Raw genomic sequence first — 25,629 nt, 5'->3', positions numbered from 1 at the left:
TTCCTTCACTCTGGAAGCTCATACTCAAAAGAAACATTAACTTCAGACAAGCTAATTATTCTAGCAGGGCACTGTAAGAAAAATGAAAAGTCATTTTATTTGAATCTGACACCTTGATATTCAGCCACACTAAAGTAATTCTGCCACGTTTCCAAGTAAATGGTGTCTATTCATCGTTTCATGTATTCACAGTTACTCAACATAAATGCACAAAGACTTGATCAAGACATGTATGAATTGTGTTGAAGCAAAGATCTTGACTCATTTTGGTTTAGTGTTGTACAAAACCCCCTCAAAAAAAGAAAAAAATTATTTACCACAGTACATGTTTACAGATACAAAAGCACGCATTAGTCTTTGCTTCCCTGTGGTTCACCAGTCCTCACAAAGCCTGTATATCCTACTCACCATGTCAGCTTGATACAGATTCCACAGCATGAGTATTCTTAGGATACTCGAATCACTCAACCAAACCACCTTCCCTTTCGACACAGCATCCAGAAATTGCTCAGCACTAACCCCTGGATTTAGAGAATGTATATAGCTGGTACTCTGGAAGCTAAGGTGCACAACACAGAGTCTCAATCCTCCAAAAGGAATCTGCTTAATCATAGATAGCTCATAATTCAAGCATCCAGAATCCTCCCACTACAAACAGGAATAAGAGGGTTCTCTCCAGAGGCCATYCTGCCAACATCACTCACAGCATGCTCCAAAAAGAATACATGTGCCTCTGTAAAAAATGCTCAAAAGCTCAGATTTTGAGGACATGATCAAAAATACATCTATGAAAGGCTCAGAGCAAACATCTATTATTTCTATCTACACTGTTTTTAGTTTCCATTGCCTCAGCAGAATTCTTTAAAAGCAAAGCTGCCACACTCTATTGATGAAAGGATGCTGGACTAATGGAAACTCTGACACAGACTTACTGATTTAAAAAAAAAGACATGTCCCAGTAAAAATTCCAGTCGAGTCAGTAGCCAGAATCACCACAAAATCTTACTGCAAAAACCAGGACTGAGGGATAACTGCTGCTCCCCAGACAAGGACCTTGTAGGGGGCAGAAGCAACCTACGCACTGTGAGACAGCCACAGAACCAGAGTGAAAACCAGGATGGCTAGGTCTTAGCTGACAGAAGAGCAGCTGGATGTGATGGGAAAGCACCACTTTGGAACGGACACATTGGCACTGGAAGAATGTCAGCAGAAAAATTGGGGATTAGGACAGAAATCTCACACCATCTTTGGAAGGTATACAGAATGCCTCTCTAGCAACACCTTATCTTTGAAATCACTTGGAGCTTGAACTTCATCCCTTCCATGAGCTAAAGTCACTGACACCAAGAACATGACCTTAAACTAAGAAACCTGACCTTATAGTGGCTCTGACAGAGCTTTCAACAACTTAATATAAGAGGTTTTTTAATTAGAAGCTACTAAACCCCTCAAATATAACATTAAGAAACAGAAAAACCAACTAGTCACTCTTCAGAGAGGGAAAGCTTTGAAAGGCTGGAGTAATAAGGAACCAAGGTTTACCAGATAAACACCTACCTCAGACTGTAGCACAGCAATGGGATGGCACGTGAAATGCTAAGGCAATGTTCTGCAGGCCTTAAAAAAATATGATGTCTAATTACTGGAACTGTGCAAAGCAAATACTGGGGAGCTAGAAAGTGGAGTGTGCAAATCTGCCGCAGTCAGAGGATTTTTATGGATTTGGGCTGCTGAAGACTTCAACACTCACTTTTGTCTGGTTACTGGTATGAGCGTGCCAGAGTCTAATAGCACTTGCTATGCACAGAGTTAACTTAGAAGAACAGACATAGCTTGAGTAAGTACAAGCTGAGGTATACAGCCAGGTAAGGTTGAGTTTGTCAGGTCTCCAGAAGACAGAACGTAACCAATTACAGCTAGGAGGTGAGAAGCTGCCATCACCTTTCCCCTGGCCTCGCGGACCAGCCATTCTTGGAGAGCCAGGCTTGTGTAGGAGGCAGCCACTCAAGCAATTTCCTTACACTTGACTAGCTTTTAAAACCTGCCTGCAGCCCCAATCTGTGAGAATCATCACCCTTCATTTCTCCATCCCTTTTGACTGTTTACTTCAATAACTAAAAAGGCAGTCTAAAGACTTCAAATAATACATGAAATAAACCTTCCAAACCAGCTTTCCCTCTCTCCTCTCCTGCAAAACATCAAGGAACCAACTACTAAAGATATCGCCACGAGCAGGAGTTCTCTTGATACGCTAAAGATTTCCAAGTCACTGTTGTGGGCAAAGCCATACTACTGCCTGGGACAAGCACACTCTGCAAAGAAACGATCGCCACGCCGCGACAAGGCCACCTCTTCCACCTTGCACTTCTGAGCTATGCATTCTCCACACGCACTGTAAAGCTGGCCACAGAAGGGAGCTGCTTGCAAGCAGCCTGGCGCTGCGGTCCACCAGCTTCCAAGCCGCGACAGAGCCGCTCGCAATGCAGTAGCACTAGGATCGAAAAAATAAGACTTTGGGAAGAGGAAGGTAACAGCCGCCCTCTGCTACCATCTATTTTGTAACCGAGGGAACCTGCTAAAACAAATGTTCCAATAGCAGAAGTTAAATTAACCCTCCACAGGGCAGCGAATAGCGTAGGCACGCTCAGACAAGGGCGGCGCTGGACGCAGCAGCGCTGGGCCGCGGGCGCCGCCGGCCCCCTCCCGGCGCTGCGCCGGGCTCGCAGCAGGGAGGCGCCGCGCGGGGCGGAGCTCAGCGCCTGCGGAACGCTGCGGGATGAAACCGAAGGCGAGGCCGGTCTCCACTCGCCACGGCCCGGCCCGGCAGGCAGCCCCCGCCCAGGTGCAGGCCGCCGCCGCCGAGCTCTGCAGGGAGGCAGCCTGGGCGGGGGGGGGCAGCGCCGCCGCCGCCGCCGCCCCAACTCCGTACTCACCGCCCAGGCCGCCGCCGCGGCCACCCTCAGCGAACATCCGCGCCGCGGCGCCCAGCAGCCCCTCCGCGCCCGCCCCCGCGCACCCCACCGGCGCCGCCCATTGGCTTCCGTGTCGCTAGGGGGCGGGGCCGTGCGCGCACAGCACGCCGGGACGCTGGCGCTTTCGCGGGCTGCAGCTGCCCACGCTGCGGAGGCGCTGGGGCGCAGGGGTTGGGTAGCGCGGCGGCGGCCCTCGGTGCGCCCGCCCAGGCGGGCAGAGGGGCTGGCGTCCTCGCTGCAGGGGCTGTTCTCCTGCATTCCTTCCTCTCGGCCCCGGGCCTAGCCCGCCCTCCTCCCAACCCGTGGTGCTCGGGGAAGGGGGAAGGCACCAGCCCTTGCCGCACTTCTGTCTCGCTTCCCGGCCCAGCCCGCAGGCCCTGGCCCCTTCGTGCCCACCCTGAGTCTCCACTGCCATCTTTAGTCCTCTGCCTGCACATCCAGTATCAGTACTGGGCCTCATCGTGTACCCCTGGCCTCACCCCACAGCCCTGAGCCCACCCCTCTGGGGTCACTGCCGGGCCTCACCCCGCGGCCCTGAGCCCACCCTTCCGGGGTCACCACCAGGCCTCACCCCGCGGCCCTGAGCCCACTCCTCCGGGGTCACTGCCGGGCCTCACCCCGCGGCCCTGAGCCCACCCTTCCGGGGTCACCACCAGGCCTCACCCCGCGGCCCTGAGCCCACCCCTTTGGGGTCACCGCCGGGCCTCACCCCGCGGCCCTGAGCCCACCCCTGTAGGGTCACTGCTGGGCCTCATCCCGCAGCCCTGAGCTCACCCCTGTGAGGTCACTGCTGGGCTTCATCCTGCAGCCCGAGCCCATCCCTTCAGGGTCACTGCTAGGCCTCATCCCGCATCCCTGAGCCCACCTCTCCAAGATCACCACCAGGCCTCATCCTGCAGCCGTGAGCCCACCCCTCTGCTGAGCTCTGCAGGGCCTCATCCCTGCTGTGGTTTCTCTGCCATCTCTTGCAAGAGCTGTAGCTACCTGAGCTCGCTCTTACCCTGACCAGAGAGCTGCATCCCTACTGTCCCTGTGCTATCAGACAGATGGAGAAAGAGCCTTCTTCCTCAAGTGAAAGAGCACTAAAAAGCCCCCAAAAGGACCCAAACTATCATATGAGGGATGAATGGAAGAGGGACTGGGGCAGATGTGTATCAGGATGTGGAGGACACTGGTTGCTAATGGGTTGCCAAGGCACAGTAGGAGAGCACACGAACTGCACCACAAGCACATTGGTGTCCACATCCACCAGCCTTGGCAGGACCCCTGCTGCAGTGCTGGACTCCTCTGTGTAACCTGGAACACCAACCAGAGCTGGCAGAAATGTGATTTATTCAGCTGATATGACAGCAAGTAGCAGAACCACTCCACCATCTTCTCTTCTCCCCTCATGGCTTCAGGGCAGGAATAATCCTGTCCCTTCCCTCCTCTCCATGGCCCCAGACATGCTTCCGCCTTCCAACCATACTTCCGTAGCTTCTGGGTGCTGGGGCAATGCACAACACTGGGTAGCAGCGAAGTCACTGCATGGCTAGTGCAACAGTGGTACACTGGGGATATAGATGCTCTCTGGGACAAGAGATGAAAGCAGACGTGGTCTTGCACAGGGAGCAGGAATGGCTTAAGCAGGAGATATATCTCAGGAATCAAGCTCTGACTACCACTGTCTGCAAGCACCTGCCCCCAACCCATGGCATGGATAGAGGAGATACAGAGCATCTCCTGGTCAGCACCAGAGTGCAGGATGCTCAGCGAGGGATGGGTCCTCCACCACAAGGAGATTCTCCATGTCCAGCAAGAGCATGTCCTCTGGAAGCACAAGAGCTGGGCAGAAGCATATTCCTCCCCATCCAGGTCACTACTCTAAGTCCCTGCAGCATCTCTGGCACTGGGGAGGCTACCTGAGCCATGATCCCCAGTGCAGATGGAGAAACCATGCTGGCTGCAGGCCTGCACAGCCAGCGGTACTGCTCCTGTCCTCACACTTGAGATCTGCAGTCTCATGTGGTCTTGTGCCTAGGCACAAACACTGCCCCTGGCCGGGCCTGCTTTGGGGTTGTGGGCCRCAGCATAGCAGCAGAGGCAGTAATCAGCACGCACGAGAAGTAGCATCACTTGCAAAGCATTCCTTTTCCCATTTGGATTCCTACACGCAACACCGTGTGACGTATTTTGCAGGGAGGCAGAGGACAGCTTGGGCATTATTAGATGCTCAGAGAGGATGGGTCAGCTTTGCAAAGCCACAGCTGGCAGAACTCAGGAGCTCCTGGGCCTCACCAAGAACAGACAGCAAACGCATCATACAGACCAGATGACACACTAATCCCCAGAATAGATTCAGTCTAGATCCACTTACTAGATCCACCTACAAGGTATCAGTTCACCCACAGAGCCAGCTCTGCTTTATGTAGGCCTTATCTCAGGCTCATCACCAGGAGGTACGACCAGGAGCAAGCTCTGCCACATAGTTTTGGTCTCAGGCCTTTCCCAGGCAAAGAGGTGAGTGCCGTGACAAGCCTTGTGTTGTGTAGGGTGCTTTTTGTTTGTTTCTTCTTCTGGGATGAGGTAGGCCTTAGGACCAAGGTAGATTCTGGCTGCAGACTGGATATAGTTCTGAGCTTTCATATCTACCAGTGGGGCRAATGGCAGAGGTGGAAAATTGCCATTTTGTGCATGAGATCCTCATTTTCAGATTAGGATGAGTTCTTATCCAAGAAGCCTGTTTTAAGGAATGTTTTCTTGCCATGTGAATTAAATGGACATGATTTTACAAAAAGCAATTAAAAGTCACCATAGCCTTTGGCAGGGTCAGTGGTCTGAACATCACCACAGTGTGATGAGACATGCAAGTGCTGTGCGCTCCCATCAAATGAGTCAGTGTGTAGGATCCCTCGCAGGCCCCAAATCTAGCTCTAAACCCTAGTGGGACACAGCAGCTCTTCTGTGCAGGGCTTTTCCCAGCTTCGAGGCAGCCATTCCTCTTGTTCTCCAGTTCAGCTCAGTACTCAGCCAGTCACTCATTAACTCACTTTACAACCTAAGGCAACCAGCAACAGTGCAGCCTGTGCTGTCCTGCAGCTCTCCCAGGTGTGCAGCAGGCTGTAGGACTGTCAGTTTGTTTTAGGTAGCTCAGTGACTGGCAATACTTGTGGTCCAGGACAGATATAGGCTGTGCACACACCTCCCAGGCTCCAGCCTCTGCCACCTGAGTGCTGCACCTGGCCAAAGGGCTGAAGACAGTGGAGCTGATGCTACAAGAGGAGCCCTGCCCCAGGCACCTGGGGGCTCGTGGCCCACAGAGCTGACATGGCAGGCAGACAGGAGGGCAAAGAAGGCTTCCATCTCTGGACAGGGGAAGCTGGATAGAGATGGAAAAAGGCTCATAGCCCGTGGGGCCAAGCAGCAAGGGTTTCGTCCCAGCAGTCACCAAAGCCAATGTGTGCCCCAGGCACCTGCAATTTGGGGTGCCTTGGAGCTGGTGTCAAATGGGCTATGCTGTGGCTGCATGGGGTTACAGGCAAGCTTGAGTTTGGCCATGCCAGTGTCTGGGAATTAGCATCCAAAGTCTGGCCCACCCTGTCTGAGAGCCCATTCCCATCTGGCAGGCCTAGGTTCATGATTGTGATGGAGGAGATGAGCTGAAAAGCTGCTCCTTACCATGTCAGTCCTGGAGCCGCAAGCAGGACACGGTGGGGAGGGACTTGGTGCCTCTGCTGGGGAAACCAGGGCTATTCCCCAGGTGAAGGAGGACTCTCCTCTTCACACTGGCAGCCAGCTGGGAGAGCTGCAGACGCACGTCCTTCTGCCAATAAGAGTAGAGCAGAGGATTCAGGAAGGAGTTACCCAGTCCCAGGAGCCAGAGGTAGTTCTCAATAACTTTGTAGGGGAAGCACTCAGGGCACATGGTCTGCACAATGCTGGCAATGAAGAACGGCAACCAGGACAGTGTGAAGCACCCAGTGAGCACAGCCACTGTGCGCATGGCCTTCATGTCACTGGTAGCGCGGGATGGGGGGCAGCCCCTCCCCAGTCCCGCGTGTTCCACCTCCCGAATGTGCTGCACATGCATGGCTGCGATTTTCAGCATGTCACAGTAGAGGTATACGAAAAGAAAGAGCGCTGGGAAGAAGCCGACGCAGAAGACGGCGAGCATGTAGCTTGGGTGGAAGACTCCGAAGAAGGTGCACTTGTCCTCAGTGGAGGTCTGCTGAAAGCTCGGGGCAAGGACTGGGAGGAAACCAATGATGGCAGCGAGCAGCCAGAGTCCCACCAAGCGTACTCCGACCCGCAGGCCAGTCACCAGCTGGAAGTAGTGGAAAGGCTGCCTGATGGCCAAGTGCCTGTCACAGGCAATTAGTGTCAGGGAGAGGATGGAGGCAGCAGAGGAGGAAGTCACAAAAGCCATTCTCAGAACACAGAAGGTCTGGGTATGATAAAAGGGCTGGGAAAGCTCATCCATGACCAGACCCACAACCGTGAAGCCAACCRTGGAGTCTGCGACGGCCAGGTTAAGGACAAAGTAAAGCCCATTGCAGCTGCTCTTCTGGATGAGGCGAAGGAGGGCAATGGCCACCAGCGCGTTAGTGGTGATGATGAGCGAGGCTAGCACAGCAAGGATGAGTCCAAAGGCTGAAATGGCCATGGCTGTCCCCCACAGGGCATGGCCTAAGGACAGCGTGGTCCTGATGTAGTTCTAAGGCATCCCTCCCATCTACGGCCTTCCAGCTCACATAGCTCAGCTCCCTGCTGATGGGAGGCAGCAAGTGTGGTTCTTCACCCTCCAGGCAGTGCAGCAAAAGCTCTTGGTGCGGTGGTATCTCTCTCAGGCCAGGAAGTCAGGGAGCAGAGCTCTGCTCTGCAGCTGCCTGCCAGAAGTGACTGGTGCGCTCCCAGCGCCTGCTGTGCCCACGGAGGTCCCTCCCCTCAAGCCACGTTTCCAGACAACCCTGGAGCAGGGCAGTGAGCAGGGAGCACCTGGACAGGAAGCCTGCACAAGGCCGTGCCAAGGCTGCTCTCTTATCAAACATTCTGCTTGTGCTCCCTCAGCTCCTGACAGCATCCCAGTAGCCCCTGCACACTCAGCTTCAACATCTCCCATCCCAGGGCCACCACCATCAGCCTCTCCAGCATCTCTCTTTCCGTGTGGCCATGAGAGGCCCATATGGACACAGGGACCATGCCCTGCCCACTCCTTGTCTAGTGGTGCTGCTGTGATAGCACACAGGGAACTCGGCATCCCCAGCCAAGCAGGGGGACTAATGTCCTGCTTTTGACCCAGCTGCTGATAAAAGAGGCCAACAAGCAAAGGGAGAGCTATATAATCCCACTAGGATGCATAGGTGGCTCATAGGGCCTCTGCAGGGTTGCTGCCAGACCCAGGGTGATCTTTTCCTACAGGGACCAAGGAAACCATGCTAATGCTGTGAAATAGAGCACCACAAGCCGCCACTCCTGCCTCATGAGCTGGAAAGATCTGAGCTGCCAGGAAACAGGGAAGGTTCAGGCCTCGCTCTGTCAAACAGTAACCTAGAAAGAGCATGCTGCCAGGGAGAGGCTGAGAGAAGGCCTGGGGGAGGACATAGCCAAGAACATGGCTCCAGGACTGGCCAAGGGCAGGGTGCAGACAAGGGGATAACACAACTCCATGCTGGCCAAGGACAGGACATAACCAAAGAGCAAAGTGCAGATTCTGCAGCAGGGAATGAAGATGCAGCAGAAATATAAAGCATGGGCACCATAACTCAGGCCCTTGGCAATGCACTAGGTCTGCACAGACTAGGAACAGGATGGCACTAGAACCTGGAGCCAGCCTGCTCCCCCCACCAGGTTCAACCCTGGACTGCAAGGAGTCTCCTACAAGGAGGCATTTTGGCAGCCTCAATCCTGACAGGCAAGAAGGCCCAGCTCCCATGGGATGGAGGGGGATAGGAGGCTAGATGGAGAGAGGAGAAATGGTAGGAGAGTTAGAGGAGAAAGCGCAAATGTAAACTAGAGGTGCTGCCTCCCCCAGAAGCACATCCTTGCCCGGTTCCATACCCAGCGCCACATAGCTCACAGGACTGGCTTACCCTGCAGGGGCTTCTCCATCCCCCTTGGCCAGAACTGAACAGGCATTTTCACAGCACAGCACAAGATCTCTACCTCTGAGAGACCACAACAGCCACCTCAGCAGTGCTTCCTTCTCCTCACATGACTTGGTATGTCTTCTTCACGATACCCCTCTGCAGCTCATTGCTGCCAGCGTTCCCTATTATAACCTTGAATACTTTCTATCATGACCTTTATTGGAGCCTGACAGGCATTTTCCTTTTATCCAGCATCAGCCTAGTTTTTTTCATTGCTTTCGTAAAGGACTTGATCAAAATCTTCAGAAAATCCAGATATAGCTGATCAACTCCACCTTCCTGGTTCAAAAGACTCCCAGAAGATTTGGAGCCTGGATTCCTCCTCCTCCATCAGCTGATTGTTCCTGCAGCACATATCGTAGTCTTTTGCATCTTGAGTCTTCGTTATAGTGTCTACCAGTGTGGCACAGGCAACAGCTGGTAGTTTGCTGGAACTTCCCCAAACCTCTTTCAAACCCTGTCTGCACCTTTGACTCTTTCCATTCCCTACTGTGAGGGGAACTTCAAATGAGAGACTACAAACAGGAGCTTTGGCGATTTCATCCTGAGGTTCCCTGACAATTTCAAGTCACCTCAGTCCAGCCCTCTGCTCATGTTCAATTAATAGCCCATCCCCTAGCCTCTTCTGCCAATGTTTTAGCTCGAGACTGGTTTCCCATGCCACCCTATCCAAAGTCTCCAACAGAGGAATCACTCTGAGCTATTCCAAGTGACAATGTTCAGCTTTTCTGCTGTGGTCTTTACTTCTCCGAGCACTTTTTATTCCTTTATTGTCTACCAGTCCCAAACACTCTCTCCTGGCAGGTTTCTGCATTCTATGCAAAGAAGCACGTAACATTAAATATAATGTATCAGGGACCATGCATGGAGACAGGTCCTTTCCAGTGCCCATCTTGGATGAGACCTATATTTATCCTGAGACTCTCACCCTCTGATTTTTGGTTTATCCTTTAAATCTCTCAAGTAGAATGAAGCTGCTTAATTCACTGTTCTGAAATTAAATGGGAACACAGGAGAGTTTTCTAAGACAGTTATAGCTCAGTACAAAACTTTGCCCCCCCACCCCAGGCAGTTTGCTCAGCCCTTGGTTTAAAAACACTACTCCATTTACCTTTTAACCCAAATCTCTGCCTTGCCATGCAGCAGCATGAAAGCCATATTGGCACACCTTGGTTGAAAAAATGCCACAGCACCCTGCAAGACAGTGCAGCAATGAAGGCAGCAAGAGGGTAGTGTCTGTTGGCATTAACACATATCACCCCACTGACTGCGGGGCAGCTCAGGCCCTGGAGAGCTCAGACACCCCCAGTTCCCAGGGCAGTAACAGGATATGCGTCAACACACCTTTAACAGAACTGAGTACACATACTGCTCGCTTAGGCTCTCACATGTTACTCAGCACAGTTAAGAAAAGCTTTAAAAAAGGAAGACCTAAGCTTAAGCAAATAAGATAAATGTGTTCAGGGAGTGCTTCTAGGAAGGACATTCTGAGGCAAAGAACTTCCTTAGAAAATACAAGATCTCTAACAGTGCTGTCCCCTCGCACAAGCAGTTTACTGGGGGATTTTTTGTTCGTTTGTTTTAATGCCTATCTAAACACTGTATTTTTCATCACCCGAGAAACCAAAAGTGACTCTGTTTTTCTCCCTTGCCAGGGCTGCRAAGGCAAGATGTTTTCTGCATGAAAGGGTTTATGACCATCTTCAGAAAACACCTGGCGCTGTGCCTAAGTAAGGCAGCACTCATAGCCAGCCTCTGCCTCACCGTCACGTACGCAGAGATCGTCAGTACCAGCAGCGGTACATTTACTCACGGTTACTGTTGACAAAGCAAGGCAGATGGACATGGACATTTATGACAGCTAATTAAATCAACAGCTCAGGTAAGCAGTGTCTCCAGGGGCTGGGGACAACTCAGACAAGTGGAAGGAGCATCTCCAAAGCCATCTCTGCAGGGCTGATCAAGCTGAAGAAACACTGCAAAGAGTCTCTCTTCAGTGCTTTCCAGCTGAGAAGTGCAAAGAACGACGTAGCCACAGGGATATTCTTTACATATTTCTAAAGGAGCTCATTGCACCGGTCTAAAGAAAATGAACAGGATAGCAACTGCTAATACTGAAAACTTGTTGGAGGATCACTCGAAAAAATTACAACAGCAGCAATATCACATGGAGCTGCAAACAGAATATTGTTCCAGAGCTGAAGTTATGGCAACACTGAAGAAAGGCCGAAGAATTTACTTAAGATTTTACTGCAGTTAAAATAAATTTCTTGTATAGRCTTGTATTCATCCATACAGAAGTCCTTATTTAATTTTTGATTTTTAGAAATTCTCTTCAAGAGTAAAGCTAGGGGAGCACATGAACCTTTTCCACTTCTTTTAATCTGCTTCCAGTTTCTGGCAGCTTTTAAGTATAGTTTAACTCTGAAAATGACCCTCCCAGCTGATGAGCTCTGCTCCTATATGAATACCTCTTTGCTGCAAGACCTATAAACAATTTTTTCCTCCTTTCTATTCCTTCTGCTCCTGCATAGTTTATTGGAGTCATCTTTCTCCAGTTTTACCTTTTACAGTTAACACAGTATTAAGATGCCTTTGCAAAACCACAAAAAAGATTATCTTATTTGTCAGGGCTGAATTAGGTTCAATGTCCCTTGTTTGATTTGCATGGATGGAATCTCAGCTTACAGCACTCCCAGATAGAAAGCACTGCTGTATAGCACGTAGGACCTTCATCCAAATTCAACCTGCCCAAAAAGGTGAAAGAGAATAGGAACATAAAACCTGTTTGCTTTCACATCCATATATTTAAAAGAACAGAAAATGATGATCATAAATACCTTGCTTGCTGTTCTGTTTAGCACTGGCCATGCTTCAGACACTATTTTAAAGTAACAGGACATCTATTTTCACTTTTAAATTGCTCTGCATTGCCTTAAAAATAACATAAGTAAATCACATAAGGCAGACTGAGGTTTTGCAAAACAGAGCTGACAGTATAGCATAATTTTCTGATGCTAAAAATGAACTTGTGTTTTAGAAATATTTCTGATATAATGAATCCTTGACCTATTTAAAAAGATTGGTAGAAAAAGCCAACATATACTTTGGGGGGGAAAAAAAAAAAGATATGTATGTCCTGAAAAAAATGCTTCTGTTCTCTCCAAAGGCAGACACACCATCTGCTCTGAGAACTACACCTGCAGTAAATCTGCACAAACACAAACTCATGCCATTCAGTCAATAAATAATTTAATGAGATTACATGTCTGCAGGAAAACATGACAGCACCCTGTCCAACCTCCAGCCTCACCCCGCAGGCACGGCAGAAAAATGCACATGAGCCAAACAAATCACTGCTGCATCCAAAGGCCACTGGAACGTACAGATCTTCACAGAAGATACCGCTTCATGCCCAGACACTTGTACAGTTAATACTTGTCTCTGTGTCAAAAAAAAAAAAATACATGCAGCATCTGCCTTGAGCCTCCCAGTTTTACTTCAGCCAGAACATGCTCCAGGGACCATGCAATTTGGGGGAATGAGGGTCCAGATGCACTTGTACCAAAACATCAGAACATGGAGATGGTGAAATGAATAGGAAGGCAGCAGCAAAGCTCTCTGCTGCAAGTCTTGAAGATGGTCCTCATGGAATGAATCCAGCTCTCAAAATGGAAGTCGCTTCAACTGCTCATAGGTGATAAAAAACTGACAGGAATGTCAAGGAATTGGGTCAGACAAATATATCAGGCATCTGCACTGGGCCTTCCCACCTGGCCAGGCCACGCTCATGAGCAGAAGCAAGGCATGGAAAGCATCAGTGCAGTACAGCTGAAGGCCAAGACAGGGAAGCCCCTCTTCCAGGCCACGTAAAATGACTTGAATGGATGGAAGAGAGCGCTGTGGAAGGTGAACTATCAGGAGAGGGAAGACACTGACCCACAAACAAGCAGGCCCAGGCCAACCAAGACCATTGAGAAAGAGAGCCAACTTTAGCCCGAGGTGTGTACTTTCTAAGATGTGACTTATTTCAAGTAAATTATATACAAATTTCTAGAGGGAAAGAAGGAGCCAGTGCAGCAACACAGCATCGCTGATCCTGCATAGCAGACCAGCACCCATCTCAGAGCAGAAGAATGTTCCCCAGTCCCAGAAGCAGTCCAGAAACTGCTGCACCTCAAGGAGCTCAGGCTAAATGGAAAGTCTCAAGCCAAGGGTTTGAGAGCACACACTTCACAAAAGATTCCAGTGCTCTTGCACTGAAAGTCCCTGTGCTTGCCACCCACAGAGCTGGCTGTTAGAAACAGCACTACAACCAGTGTCATTTTTGTGGCACTTTAATCACTGCAGCCACACCACAGCCTGTGTTTGTCCAGGCAGGACAGGCAGTTTTCTTTGGACTGCTACAGAAAAGATATAGGCTATAAGGTGATGAACAGAGTCAAAGGTGCACTGTCAGGGGGTCTGCTCTGCACTTCCCTTATAGTTTGGTCTTCCCCTGCATCCCCATACTCCTGACCTCCCAGTAGCACTCTGAAGGATACAATGATGTTCCACGGACCAAGCCGAAGCCAGTTGGGCCAGAAACCTTTATAAAGCGCAAAGAAGCCCTCGCTCTTCCACATCTGGGAGGAGAGAAGAGACAGATCAATTATGAGACACCTCTTCAGGCACAGTCACATAATGCAGACAGCATCAGGCCCAGGGAAGATCTCTGCTGCAGGAAAACCAACAGCGGTAGGGTAGCAAGTCCATGCTTTGAGGATGAAATCAACGTGACACACACAGTAAACAGCATTCAAAGTGCAACATCCTTAACACCAAACAGTTCCATGTCCCCTGCTGTGCTACACAGTAAGATCACTTTAGGTCCCTGCTCTATCCACCTCCTCAGTGCCATGAGTGACATTACAGGTCTTTAAAGCTACTGAAACAAGCAGATAGGCCACTGGAGGTGGTGTTAGGGTGCTTCTCCAACGCATTAGGCTGCAAATGACACTTTGCCCAAGAACATAACCAAACTGCATCTCTAAAAATTTTCTCCCATAAAGTGAGATTGGAAGAATGCTCAAGGTGTTGGTGAACTTAGACTTAGGAAAACGGCTCTAGGCCTTCTCTAATTCGTCTGAAACACTTAATGATGAGCATGTTCTGTGGTCGTCTAATTGCTAAGATCAGTGGTATATGTAGCCAGAATCTGGCCAAGCTCCTAAAGACAGGGATTTGCCCTCCTTTGTCACCTCCTTACCTTCACAAGACCATCCAAAGTGCCCTTATAGAGCTCCATGCTGCCCACTATTGCCCGCTGGTTCATCATCCGTGTTCGCACCACGTCCACAGGATTGGAGGCAATGGCACCAGCCAGCCCACACGTAAAACTGGAACTATATGCACCAAAACATTAGAGAAGAGCTGCTCTGAACATGGCCATTCAAGCTCGGAATGGGAGACAGGCCTTGACAAAAGCACAAAGAGCATCTATCACTGAATTTTATGAAAAGTCTTTAGCAAGAAATTTAAACTGCWCTGTCTGTCTGCATCCAGAAACAGGCAGAGGCAGGACACACACCAGTATGAGAGCCCAGGGAGCTCAGAGAAGGGAAACAATTCAGCTTTGCCTAATCAAGGTCCTTGCCAGAGCTCACTGCTGGGTCTCCAGAGGAGCAGCCTGCAGTCTGGCAAGTGGCTCTCACTGCTGTCAAGGTGACACAGACCTGAAGACAGCCTCTTGGAAGCACACATTCTTCTCACCAGGGCAGGGGAAGAGACTAAAGGCAGTTAGAGAACCCTGAAGCTGCTACTCTTCTCCCTGTGAGTACAGTCTAGTACTCATCACCTTCAGCCCACAGCAGGCAAACCCAGCTGATGTACTGCAGCACCTCCAGCTAAAGCATCTGCCAGAAGAATAACAGGAGATGTACATGAAAAGGGATTCTGAAAGATTTCTAACCCAACCCCTGCTCTGAGCAGGGCTGACTTCAAAGCTAGATCAGATTGCTCAAGGTCTTGTCCAGGTCAGTTCTGAAAGTCATCCACAGAACTCTAAGCAGCAACGGCTGCAAACTGAAAACTTCTGTAGAGGTGAGGACCTAGGACTGGAGCAGCTCTTTCAACTGGTGCTACAGTTAGTCACACAATTGGCATTCCTGCTGCTCACATCTCTCCAACTTGTTCATACCAGGGTACAGATATGGAGCAACAGCAGTCGGGACCAGCATTTCTGTAACATCAGTGAGCTGAAACTACAGTTTAATTTCACCAGTTTTCTGCCAGGTGTCTTCTACAGGGAAGTCTCCCTGGGGGTGCTTGCTGGGCATTTTGAGTTGTTCCAGTTGACACAGCATATCCCTTTTAAGTACTGAGCCTGCTCTCTGCAGCTCCACAGCACTTGCTCTATAATCAGGAACGAGCCCAATGTTTCACCAAAAATTCCACCTTACTCCCCTGCTAAACAATTGCTTCCCAAACCCTGCTAAGCTTGGAGAGTGCAGCAACCATGGCAAATACTTACACAAAGTGGGCAAAGACTGTATCACCCATCAGGCCCGACAGAATTAAGTGTTTCTTGGTGATGTCATAGACTGGCAGTTCCACTCCAACCACGATAGCAGCTCTCTGGGCCGTTGGAACAACACCCTGTAAAGCACAAACATCAGTTACAGCATCTCTCCCCAGGTGTCTCTCAAGGGCCTTTTGTGACATTCTCCATTGCATCCTCCTGCCCCTGTATTGCAGCTGCAGCTTTTCAGTTACAGCAGCTCACTGTCTTTCCACTTTACTGCAAAGCTAAGGAGGATTCCTTCACCCTCCACCCTGGCAGTGTTACTCCACCTAGATTAACCATGCGATGCTATTTTCCTCCCAGCCAACAGCACACAGGAATCAGGCTTCAATCCACTGGTCTTCCCCTGCTGAACAGGGCCCACTGATTTCAATATCAGAGAAGATTAACGCAAGAGCAAAAGCAGCAGCTACCTAGGGAGCCACATGTAGCTCCAGATCCTCCTTGGTACACAACAGCAGCCAGACTCTGCTTTGTCAAGGCTTGTGATCTGGGAGTTCTTCATGTACTGTTAAGCATTGCTGCTGGCAGGACACTGATCTGAAATCTGGCTATACAACTGAAAGAAAAAAGTATGAGCTCAAGTAAGAAGAACCAGCTACACAGGGCAAGAAGAACACAAAGGCAATGCTGAGTTGGACCCATGGCACAGCAACTGTAACACCATCCGAGTAATTCCAGGAATCCCACATTGTCATGGGAGAACTCTCCAGTCACTGCAACTAGGAGCAACACATCAACGCAGCCAGAYTGTGAGCTAACCCACCAGGACATCCAGCTTTCTCATCACACAAAACCTAAGCAATTGTAAGAAGTAAAACTACTTTTCAGGTTTACAGCTCCTCCTGTTTCCATCCTGCCGAGCTACTACAGCATTTGACAGTCTCCTTTTGGGTTTCTGTCTAACAAAATCCTGGCACAGCCAGTTCAAACATCAGCTCGTCCCCACAGGATAACTGCTAAAATTGGTGAGATGTCAGGATAGCAAAAACAGCTCTGCCTCAGCCTGAGGGAATACTGGAGTTAGGAGACCTCTACCTAGTGGTTGTCCCAGACCAGTGAGTAACTGGACTAGCTTGATCACTAGAAACCACCTTGAAACTGATGTTTCTGTGTACTGCACCCTGCCTGCAGTACACATCACTAATACAGATGGTTTCACTTCTTTTCTGTTCTTGCTTCCCCTCTTGCACGGATTTGTTTAGAGAACAGGAATAACCTCAGAGTAACTGCTAAGTCAAAATTAGCAGTGGACTGACCTCTCTTCTCTCTTCCCTCCTCTTCCCAGGCAGTTCATTCCAAAACCTATTTTCCTGTAGAGGACTTCCCTGGCCATACGAGAGAAATACGGCTGTTGCTTTTGTAGAAAAGCACTCTGATTTTGGAACTCCTGTACTTGAGCTCGCTTCTAGACAGAGGGCTAAGTAGCTGAGTGAACAGACTGCTTTGCAAGGACAGAGTGAGATTCCTTAACATAAAGCCGAAGAACCACTGCCAAAATCCAAACAGTAAGGCCTGAGCTTAGCTCTCATCTTTGAGCCCAAGAGTCTTACATCACCAGCTTCCCCAAGGCCCAACACTTGGTCATACTCTTTATATACACAGATGACAAGTTTCAGAGGACTATGACAGTGGGTAGGTTGGGACGCAAGATAGGTTTGAGGGAACATGCTCTAGGTGACCCTGCTTGAGCAGGGAGGTTGGACTAGAAGATATCCAGAGGTCCCTTCCAACCTTATTGATTCTGTGATTTTGTGAACTTCAGAAAGTTACTCTATGTCTTTTGCACTCCAAGTTATTTAGAATTCCTCCTCCATGTGATGAGCTCAGCTGCTCATATTCAGAGGTAGGGAAATTGTCCCACTCACTGCATGCAGCAGTGCACTGCACACACACTGCTAACTGACTCCAAGGCATGCTAGGCACAGCATCATCCCCAGAGCAGAGCACAAGGAGGATCCAGCCCAGTAATGCTCACCTAAGCCCAAATATTGGTCCAATCAAGGGAGACTCATCTATTTGAAACTTGAGGCACATCATCCTCAGTCCTGGGAAACAGGCCTGCCTGGCCAAGCCTTGGTGTTGCTGTAGCACAGATCCAATCTCCATCATACATGTGTTTCTGTTTGGCCAGCGACTAGAACCAGAAATTTGTTACTACTCTTGGGCCAAAATCCTCTGCAAATACTGCACCAGGGCCTAAGGACGCTTGATGGTGAGGAGCAAACAGCTGAGAAAGCCATTACTTCTGCTACTAGAGAGAAGATTTCCAGCAACTCACCCTCCAGAGGCCTCGGGTACCCTCCTGCTGATAGATATCGATGAAGCTGCCAATCATGCCACCCTGGAATAAACTGCCTTGAGCCTGCATTCGAATCTGAAACAAATGCAAGAGTCAGCAGGATGGCATCCGGGCCTGCCCAGGATGGCAAAGGTACCAGCTCAATGGACTTCCTYGTAGAAGGCAGCAACTCAGAGCAGACATGCTACCTGTATGCCTTTTCACTAGAAATCGAGTGTCAAGTGATAACAGCAGGCGAGGAGCAGGGACTGTGGCAGGGTGGAAATGCAATGCAAAACTCGGACAACGCAGAGAAGTGACAGGCAAGATCTTTCCACCTTGAACACAGTCCCAGAAGGCAGAGCTAAACAGGAAAAAGTGCAGGAAAGTTCTCTAGACTATCTCTGCTCAGAGCAGAGTTTCTCGACCTCAGTGACCTAGCAGTGGGGAATGGAGGGGATCCAGCAGTTCCCACTGAACTCTGGTCACTCCACAGAATTGGTAGGATTGAACTTTATCAGCCAAATGAAGCATAGTGGTTGCAGGGAAAGGAGCTTAGATCTGCTGAATGCCTGGCTACCACACCATTTGCTTTACTCATTTTTAGGATAACACAACCTCCACTCCTCACCATAAGCAGTTTCCTGATCTTTAAGAGCTGCATTTTTTAAAAAACGGTTTCTGTTCTGGACCTCTGTTCTCATTCGCAAGAAGCCCAAATTAACAGAACCAATACAACAGTGGCTTGGAGAGCATCTCACTGCAGCTGGAAGAGATCCATCTTCATTATAAAGCAGCAGCTTCAACATGGCAAAACAAAGGTGGCAGTGAGCTGTCTCTGGCCACATACGTGTCTTACCTTCAGCACATCTGTTGGATTGGCAAGTGCGGAGGAGATCACCCCTGAAACCACTCCACAGATCACATTGATTAGTAGCGTTTCATCTGCAATCAAGAAAAGATCAGATCCTAAATATCTTAAGAGAAGGTGCAGAGACTGTACTGAACAAGCAAGAAGCTCCGGGAAGAACAGAAAAGTTTCGCTACCAAATCAAATGGTGAAGTTACAAGAGCAGAGACCAATCAACTACCCTCAGCTGTTGGCAGATCTATCCCCATAACTGCCTCCGCTGCCAGAGGTGGAAAGCAGCAGCTGAAACATTCAGCACTTTCAGAGAGAAGCAAGTCTGATTGATGATGAGTCTAGCTGATTGAGCAAGAAAAAGATTACTATATAGGAAAATTTTCCACAATTATCTGAGATTTCAGTGTCCCCTGATCATGGTGTAGTCAGGGCAAGATAAAGGGAGGACAGAGGGGGACAACTAAATGCTTCTTGAGGTAACCTAATGCCCAAAAGTTTTGTTCTGGAGCCGCAGCTGGCTGCACTTTGAATGTGCAGCCAACTTGAGAAAACAGAGAGCAGGTAACCCAGGCAAAAGTTAGAAAGATGCAATTAGTTCCGGGTGGAGAGGAGGGAGGCAATCTCCAAGACTTCCAGGCCCAGTATTAGAGCGATGGTTATATCGGAAAAAGGCATGGCCCTTTGCTGGTACTGACCACAGCACTTCCCAGAGGAGACCAGGCCACTGGCTGCCCCAGGCCTGTAGGGAGACAAACATTCAGACAACAGTACTCACAACTGGAAATGGGGCTGCACCACGCGGGGAAGAGATGTGCAGTCCAGCATACATGTCACAGAACCAAGCACAGGGAAGGATGTTACTCAAAAGTAGAGCAACCCAAGGAAAAAGCCCTACAGTGTTGTAATCCTGGTCCTCTCACTGGCCTGCCGAATGAGCCGAGCCTCCCTCACCTCCCTTTCCCAGACCGTAACGTCACGACAACATTCACTTGTGCCAGACCAGGGATTAAACCTTATCTGCGTGTCCAGTGCTTGGTACTCCTTCAGTGAACACATACCAGACTCTTAGCGCCCTGCTATCTAGATAGAAGTGGCAGAGGCTTTCCTCACCAGAGGTGTAGAGGTCAGGAGCATTCGTGGTATCCCATCTAAGGGGCTGGAGCAAAAGCTAAGGAGTTGCACACTGTAATTTCTCTGCAAATCACAGCTGCTGTGTGAGGGTACAAGGACTCAAAGGCTCCAGCAGGGAGAAGGGTGATGTTTGCTACTGCAGCTTTCAATCCAAGTAACACAGGGATGTCCAGGGAACACAGCTGGGACATGGTATCTTTCCTGAGGCTAATTAGGAAGGACAGACATGCCTGAGTTGACAATAGCTTTTCTGGCTCTGATAAGCCACGGATCAAGGCTAGTGAGAGGAAAGATCAGTTTAGAAAGGGAGGTGCTTGGCTAGGCATCGCTCCACGACTGTGAGCAGCACCAAGCCCAGCGAGCTCCTATACTGAAACCTAGTGCCACTATTATCACACAAATAAAAAGGCTTAGCAGAACCGGGGGGTGGGGAGGGAGGGGAGAGAAACGCTCAGTTTCTTGGGGAATCTGTGGCTGCGAAGGACAAGGAAGGGAATGAGCGAGACCACGCAGCAGAGAGTGCGCAAGGCCTCAAGCGGCGCCTCCGGCACGCTGCGCCGCACYGCCGCGTCCGCTGACACTGACCTTCCAGGCGATCGACGAAGAGCCGCTTCAGACTCTGGTAGATGCCGATCTTTATGGTGCCGTAGGACGCCTGTCTGAGCAAGGCCGGGGCGATCCTGAGCGGTGAACAAAGGGGACGCGGCTGGGCCCGGTGCCGCCGCCGGCCCGGTGCCGGCGCGGCGGCGGCGGCTGCCCGCGGATGGGCGGTGCGGAGGGGGTGGGCAGCGCTTACCCCGAGTACAGGGCGCGGCCGCCCTCCTCGCGGCAGATGCGGAAGAGCGCGTGGAACATGCCGCGGTAGCGCACCTCGCGGAAGCGCGCGTCCGCGCCCTGGCCCTGCACCTGCAGCCGAGTCTTGGTGAGGTCCACGGGGAACGTGCCTGCGGGGAGAGCGGCCGTGAGCGGCGCGCCGCGGCGTGGCAGAGCGGGCGCCCCGCCGCGCCGCGCCTCACCGAACTCGGCCACGATGGAGGCGAGCCCGCCGTACACGAAGGGTTTCCAGTTCAGCGCGGACATGGCATGGCGGAGCGGGCGACGGCGCACCGAGCCGGGACACCTGTCTCCGCCCCGCCGGAAGAGGAAGCGCTCGCGCCGGGGCCGCCCCCGCGTGACGCGCGCCCGGCCCCGGTCCTGCGGGCGGCGGCCGCATGCGACCCCTCTCCGCCGCTCAGCCGGCGGCCGCACCCGCGCCTCACTTGCAAGATCTTGAGGCCCCGATAGCAGCCTGCCCCTCGATCCCTGCCCCCTCCTCTTCCTCACGCCAACCCCACTGAAGTTCTTCATTCTCAGCCTTCAGTCCTGTCCAGCATCTTCCAGGCACTGGCTCTGGTACACTCAGCAGATGAAGCACCTYGCATCCTGCCCTTGAAGCGTTGCAGCTAAGCAACTACTTGAAACCCTACTATTTCCTATCTACGCACCATGGGGATCTTGAGTCATATTTTCATACAGCAAGGTCTCCCATAGCAACCAGATAGGGCTAAAACCCATCCAATTCCTATGTTGCCATATATCCCCAAATTTGGTATCAGTTACCTTTGGTCTTCAGGTCAAGTCAGTTTGAACACAGTATAAGGAAGAAAGTATACCTTTATCAGTTACCAGGAAACAGAATTGCTGCTCACAGTCCTATCTTTCAGTTAATTTATCAGTTTTATTAAGGGACATTAAAAAAAAAACAATAAATAGCCCTGACTCAACAAGGCATCCTTGAGATTCATTACAGAAGCAGGCAGATAGACAGGATGGGCTCAGGAGACAAAGCCAGTGTGTGTAAGGCCTAAAAGATTCCCATCAATCTCTCACTGACTGCAGCGAAAGATGAGAAAGTGAGTGTAACAGCAGAGGGACAACTGGAAAACAGTTCTGCCAGGTCTGCCAACTCCTTAGGGGACACCAGCAGCCCAGTGATTGTTTTCATGTCACAGTGAATGGCTTAAACCAGCTACATGTCTGCAAGGCCATCCACCATTAATGCTGCAAGGTAACACAGCACAGAAGGGCTGAACAACAAGACAACAAAATTCACATCCCAGACTGCACCAGAAACGAGGAGGAGACTCTTTATCTGAGAGCTGGAATGAGAAACAAAGCTAGAACTAGTGGAAACTAGCAGTCTAGCTGTGGCATCCTCAAAGAGGCATAAGGAAGYTTCACGCAGGCTTTGAGTTGGTTCAGGGAACACACTCCAACTGTTTAGTTGGAGCAGCCATGGCCCCAGGTACTGCTCACCCCACAGCTCAGTGGTGGCTGGAATTCCTAGTGGTACTTGGCTCTCTGTGCCTGGAATGGGGCTCTCTGGCACTGCTCTCCCGGTGGTCCCTGGATCTGGTTCCCTCAAGACGCTCTTCTCGTCTGCTGCTGCGGCCTTCACCCTTTCTGCCAGTCTCTCCTCTCTCTTTCCGCAGGCTGTTTTGTCCCCGCTGTTCCTGGCAGCTCTTTTCCCTTCTTCTCTCTGAAGCTCTCTGGTGCCTCTGCTCTTCCTCTTCCCGCTGGGTCCTGCTCACATATTTCCTCTCAGACCCATTCCAGGACTGCTGACTCACATTGGCATACTGGTCATAGGCAGGATCCTCTTTCTCCTTTTTAATTTTGATTCTTGGATGCAATTCCTCCGCAGACACAGCTCTCTTCCCAGCATGCAGGCTCTGCTTTTGCTGTTCTTGCCTGCTTTTCTCTTTATCTGAAATACAGGTTCATCTTTAGGAAGCAATAGTCCTGCAAGTATTAGTTCAGCTCCTCAAGCTATGCCATCTAACACCACAGCATCTTTTGACCATCCTCCCATCTTTAGATAAGGTCGATGGTTTTTGTTTTTTTCCCCCCTCAAGTTTCACAGCCTCCCAATTCCCCAGAGAGATCCTATTCCACTTCCAGCTCTGCCATTTTTCTTCCAGACTGATCCATCCTACTTCCTTCTTTCATGATTGCTACACTGCATTCTTCCCAGCTAAGCTGGGATATTTTAACATGGTTTAGCCAGTCAAGCACCTTCTTTAAAATCTCTTTTCTCAGTAACATACATGCAACACTAGGAATGTCCTTATCAACTCTGTGGAAATCTCCTTCTCCAGACTCAATACTTCGTTTCCATCTTCACTCTCCTTTGCCTTTCTCATTTTTGTGCATCTCCCCAGCTCTCTGGAGCAACACCTAGTCCCTCACCTTAGTATTCTTCTGTATTTTATTTTCTCCAGCCTCTCTCTTTCAAACTAGGACTCTAGTCTGACCTATATTACCTTCTATCCCACACCAAGGCCTCCACTCTGCATCTACATCAATGCAACACTACTAAACTCCTGTCTTTATGTTGAAAAAGGAATGCATTAAAGTAAGGTCTTGACTCAACACACCAGAAGGCCCAGGAGGGCCTAAAACCTGCAGTAAATAAGGAGCCTGTCACAGACACAGCCTAGGTCCTGGAGGGAAGGTTCCTGCATTTGGYAGGTTACAGGTCATAAGCGTAACAGCCAATTCCAGAATGACTTCCCTCCCCTTTGCCAACATCACCATGCCAAACTAGATCATCCTGGGAGCTACAACTCCATTACAGTTAGGCACCACTTGCAAGGGGTTAACAAGCAAAGGTAAAACAGTTTCTGCTACAAGTCACTGCTTCTAGTATTCTGCAGGCCTTGATGTGCATTACTTTAAGATCTCTGCTGCAAAGATGGATAAAAATTCCTAATATTTTCTAAAAGGGCATCAGTATGATCACACAGGCTAACCCTTTACTTGGCACACTCCTTCAGTAAACCCAAGCTGAACAAGACTATCTCATAACAAAAAACAAGATGTTTTCTGAAAGATATACAGCAAAAGACCCTGCTGTATCCCCTGACAACAGGGAATATTTACTCATGGAATTGGTTTAACTTATACCTTTTTCTTTAAGTCTACCTTGACTGGCTTCAGCTTCTAGCCAAACAATCTCAATCGAGTCTGCTTTTATGCTCTACACAAATTATGTTTTGCAGGCTACATCAGGGTCATCCAATGCATCTACAACACTCTAGTATCAGAAGGGCTACTTCCTGATTTTAAGATTAGGTGGTGCTTTTTTTTTTCAGCCTTTCCTTTCCCTATCCCCAACAGCACTGCTGCTCCCTGATGTAACACTACAGCCTAGCATCCAGATTCTTTTTTTCCAGGAAAAAAAGTACTATTATTACCTGCAAGATACAGCTCTGAGAGGATGGGGGTACAAGACTAAATACAGACTAAATACAGACAATCAGATACATCTCAGGAAATCATAAATTACAATCTGGTCTTCAGGACCATGGCACTTTTCGAGCACACATCTGCCCCTCCTTCTCACACTGATGTTGTTTCCCTGAGCTAAGGGTCCTGGCAGGACAGAAGGATTCATGCAGACATTCCCAACTGGGATAAGGACTCTGATAGAAACACACTTAACCTTTTTTCTTTTTCACTGGCACATTGTCATCTTCTGACAACGAATCAGATGAAGTATGAGGTGGYGTTTTAACTCCACAGCCCTTTTCACGGAGGGCTTTGGTGACATCATCTAAGTCATCAGAGTCTTTGGGGGGGCGATAGTTTGCCACATGGTCCACTCGGATCGTCCTTCCTTTTATCTGCAAGGAGTCACATAGTTAGCACAGCCACAGACAAGTTTCCCAAACAACATGGGATAGCAGTGTTAGGATAGGATAGGATAGGATAGGATAGGATAACAGTGTTAACACTGTTAGGGCTGCTGTTTGACATGACATGACATACTAGGAGCCACCTTAGCCAGACAGGACTACATTTCACTCTGCTTCACTGACCTTGATTCCATTAAAGTTGTCAACAGCAAGAATAGTGCTTCTCTGGTCTTCATAACAAAGAAAGCAGAAGCCTTTGGACTTTCCTGTCTTCTTGTCCCGCACCAGATTAATGTTCACAACTTCTCCATACCTGAAACACACGATTAGCAGCCAAAACGGCCACAGGGAAGGTGCAGAGGGCCTCGCAGCTGGCAGGAGGGCAAGCAGCAGAGCAGGTCCCACTCAGAGAGGTGGCACCGGCACGAYCAGGCCCCGAAGAGCAGCGAGGGCAGCGGCACTTACTGTGAGAACACGCAGATGATGTCCCCTTCGGTCAGCTCGTAGGGCAGCCCGCCTGCGGGGGAGAGGTGTGTGGCGGCACCGGGCAGGGCCGCAGCCCCCGGGCCGCGCCGGGCCGGGGCTCCCCTCCACCGCCACCCACCGCGGTCGCGGCCGCTCCCTCCCCGCCACGGCGGGTGGTGGCGCCCCTCGCCTCCCTCAGCCGCGCCGCGGCCGCACGTACCCACGAAGACCCAGGCGCTGTCCTTGTACTCGGCGTGCCACGACACAGCCTCCTGCACGCCCAGCTCCGCCTCCCGCGCGTTCAGCTCGTTGATTAGCTTCACCTTCGTCAGTGGGCTGGGGGCGACGGGCACCGTTAACACCAAAGCAAAAGGACACTTCCCCCTCCCCCCACGCGCGCCCCCCAAACCTACTTCATGGTGACAGCAGCGCGCACTGCGCCTGCGCAAGCCGCCTCCGCGCATGCGCGCCGCGCGGCCTGGGCGCAGCTCCCCCTTCCGCCGCCGCCGCCGCCGCCGCGCATGCGCGCCGCGCCGCGCGAAGCACCACCAG

At 50.5% G+C, this 25,629-nt stretch overlaps 4 protein-coding genes across 5 annotated transcripts in view; all 4 read right to left on the bottom strand.

The window, feature by feature from the left end:
* The window catches only part of ENOX2 (ecto-NOX disulfide-thiol exchanger 2), a 63,362-nt gene extending 60,332 nt beyond the window's left edge, over window positions 1-3,030 (bottom strand). Inside the window, exon 1 of the mRNA XM_085324356.1 lies at window positions 2,934-3,030. Within this exon, the coding sequence (XP_085180482.1) occupies window positions 2,934-2,970 (37 nt within the window). The 5' untranslated portion in view covers window positions 2,971-3,030. The remainder of the gene's footprint in view (window positions 1-2,933) is intronic.
* Window positions 3,031-6,633: 3,603 nt separating this feature from the next.
* Window positions 6,634-7,614, bottom strand: GPR119 (G protein-coupled receptor 119). The gene has a single exon (XM_085324327.1). It carries the CDS (start codon window positions 7,612-7,614, stop codon window positions 6,634-6,636), a length of 981 nt encoding a protein of 326 aa, XP_085180453.1.
* Window positions 7,615-12,332: 4,718 nt separating this feature from the next.
* SLC25A14 (solute carrier family 25 member 14) lies at window positions 12,333-21,063 on the bottom strand. Of its 2 annotated transcripts, XR_014898152.1 has the most exons (10): window positions 20,953-21,063; window positions 20,733-20,880; window positions 20,522-20,616; window positions 18,800-18,885; window positions 17,941-18,036; window positions 15,609-15,733; window positions 14,346-14,481; window positions 13,642-13,722; window positions 12,663-12,805; window positions 12,333-12,541 (listed from the first exon to the last, which is right to left on the bottom strand). XR_014898152.1 is itself a non-coding variant. In XM_085324246.1 (9 exons), exons 1-9 carry the CDS (start codon window positions 21,014-21,016, stop codon window positions 12,764-12,766), a joined length of 873 nt encoding a protein of 290 aa, XP_085180372.1. In that variant the 5' UTR covers window positions 21,017-21,063; the 3' UTR covers window positions 12,333-12,763. The 2 variants fall into 2 exon arrangements, 1 of the variants encoding a protein (XP_085180372.1); XM_085324246.1 differs by having other exon boundaries at window positions 12,333-12,805.
* A 570-nt stretch (window positions 21,064-21,633) lies between these two features.
* RBMX2 (RNA binding motif protein X-linked 2) lies at window positions 21,634-25,570 on the bottom strand. Its single transcript, XM_085324275.1, has 6 exons — window positions 25,491-25,570; window positions 25,298-25,413; window positions 25,078-25,129; window positions 24,796-24,925; window positions 24,420-24,600; window positions 21,634-22,682 (listed from the first exon to the last, which is right to left on the bottom strand). The coding sequence occupies exons 1-6, from the start codon at window positions 25,493-25,495 to the stop codon at window positions 22,240-22,242; spliced, it is 927 nt and encodes a 308-aa protein (XP_085180401.1). The 5' UTR covers window positions 25,496-25,570; the 3' UTR covers window positions 21,634-22,239.
* Window positions 25,571-25,629: the final 59 nt, after the last annotated feature.

This window comes from Rhea americana, unplaced genomic scaffold (genome assembly GCF_003343005.1).
Source record: "Rhea americana isolate MKP2758 unplaced genomic scaffold, rheAme1 scaffold_90, whole genome shotgun sequence".
Taxonomy (NCBI): Eukaryota; Metazoa; Chordata; class Aves; order Rheiformes; family Rheidae; genus Rhea; species Rhea americana.
This window is presented reverse-complemented; position numbering and strand designations above follow the sequence as displayed.

Coding starts and splice junctions, on each gene's coding strand:
- SLC25A14 (XM_085324246.1), bottom strand. CDS start 21,016: ATGTCCGCGCTGAACTGGAAACCCTTCGTGTACGGCGGGCTCGCCTCC. Junction 20,881..20,952: donor CTCCATCGTGGCCGAGTTCG/GTGAGGCGCGGC, acceptor CTCTCCCCGCAG/GCACGTTCCCCGTGGACCTC. Junction 13,723..14,345: donor CTTTGGATGGTCTTGTGAAG/GTAAGGAGGTGA, acceptor CTCTCCTCCCAG/ATGTGGAAGAGCGAGGGCTT.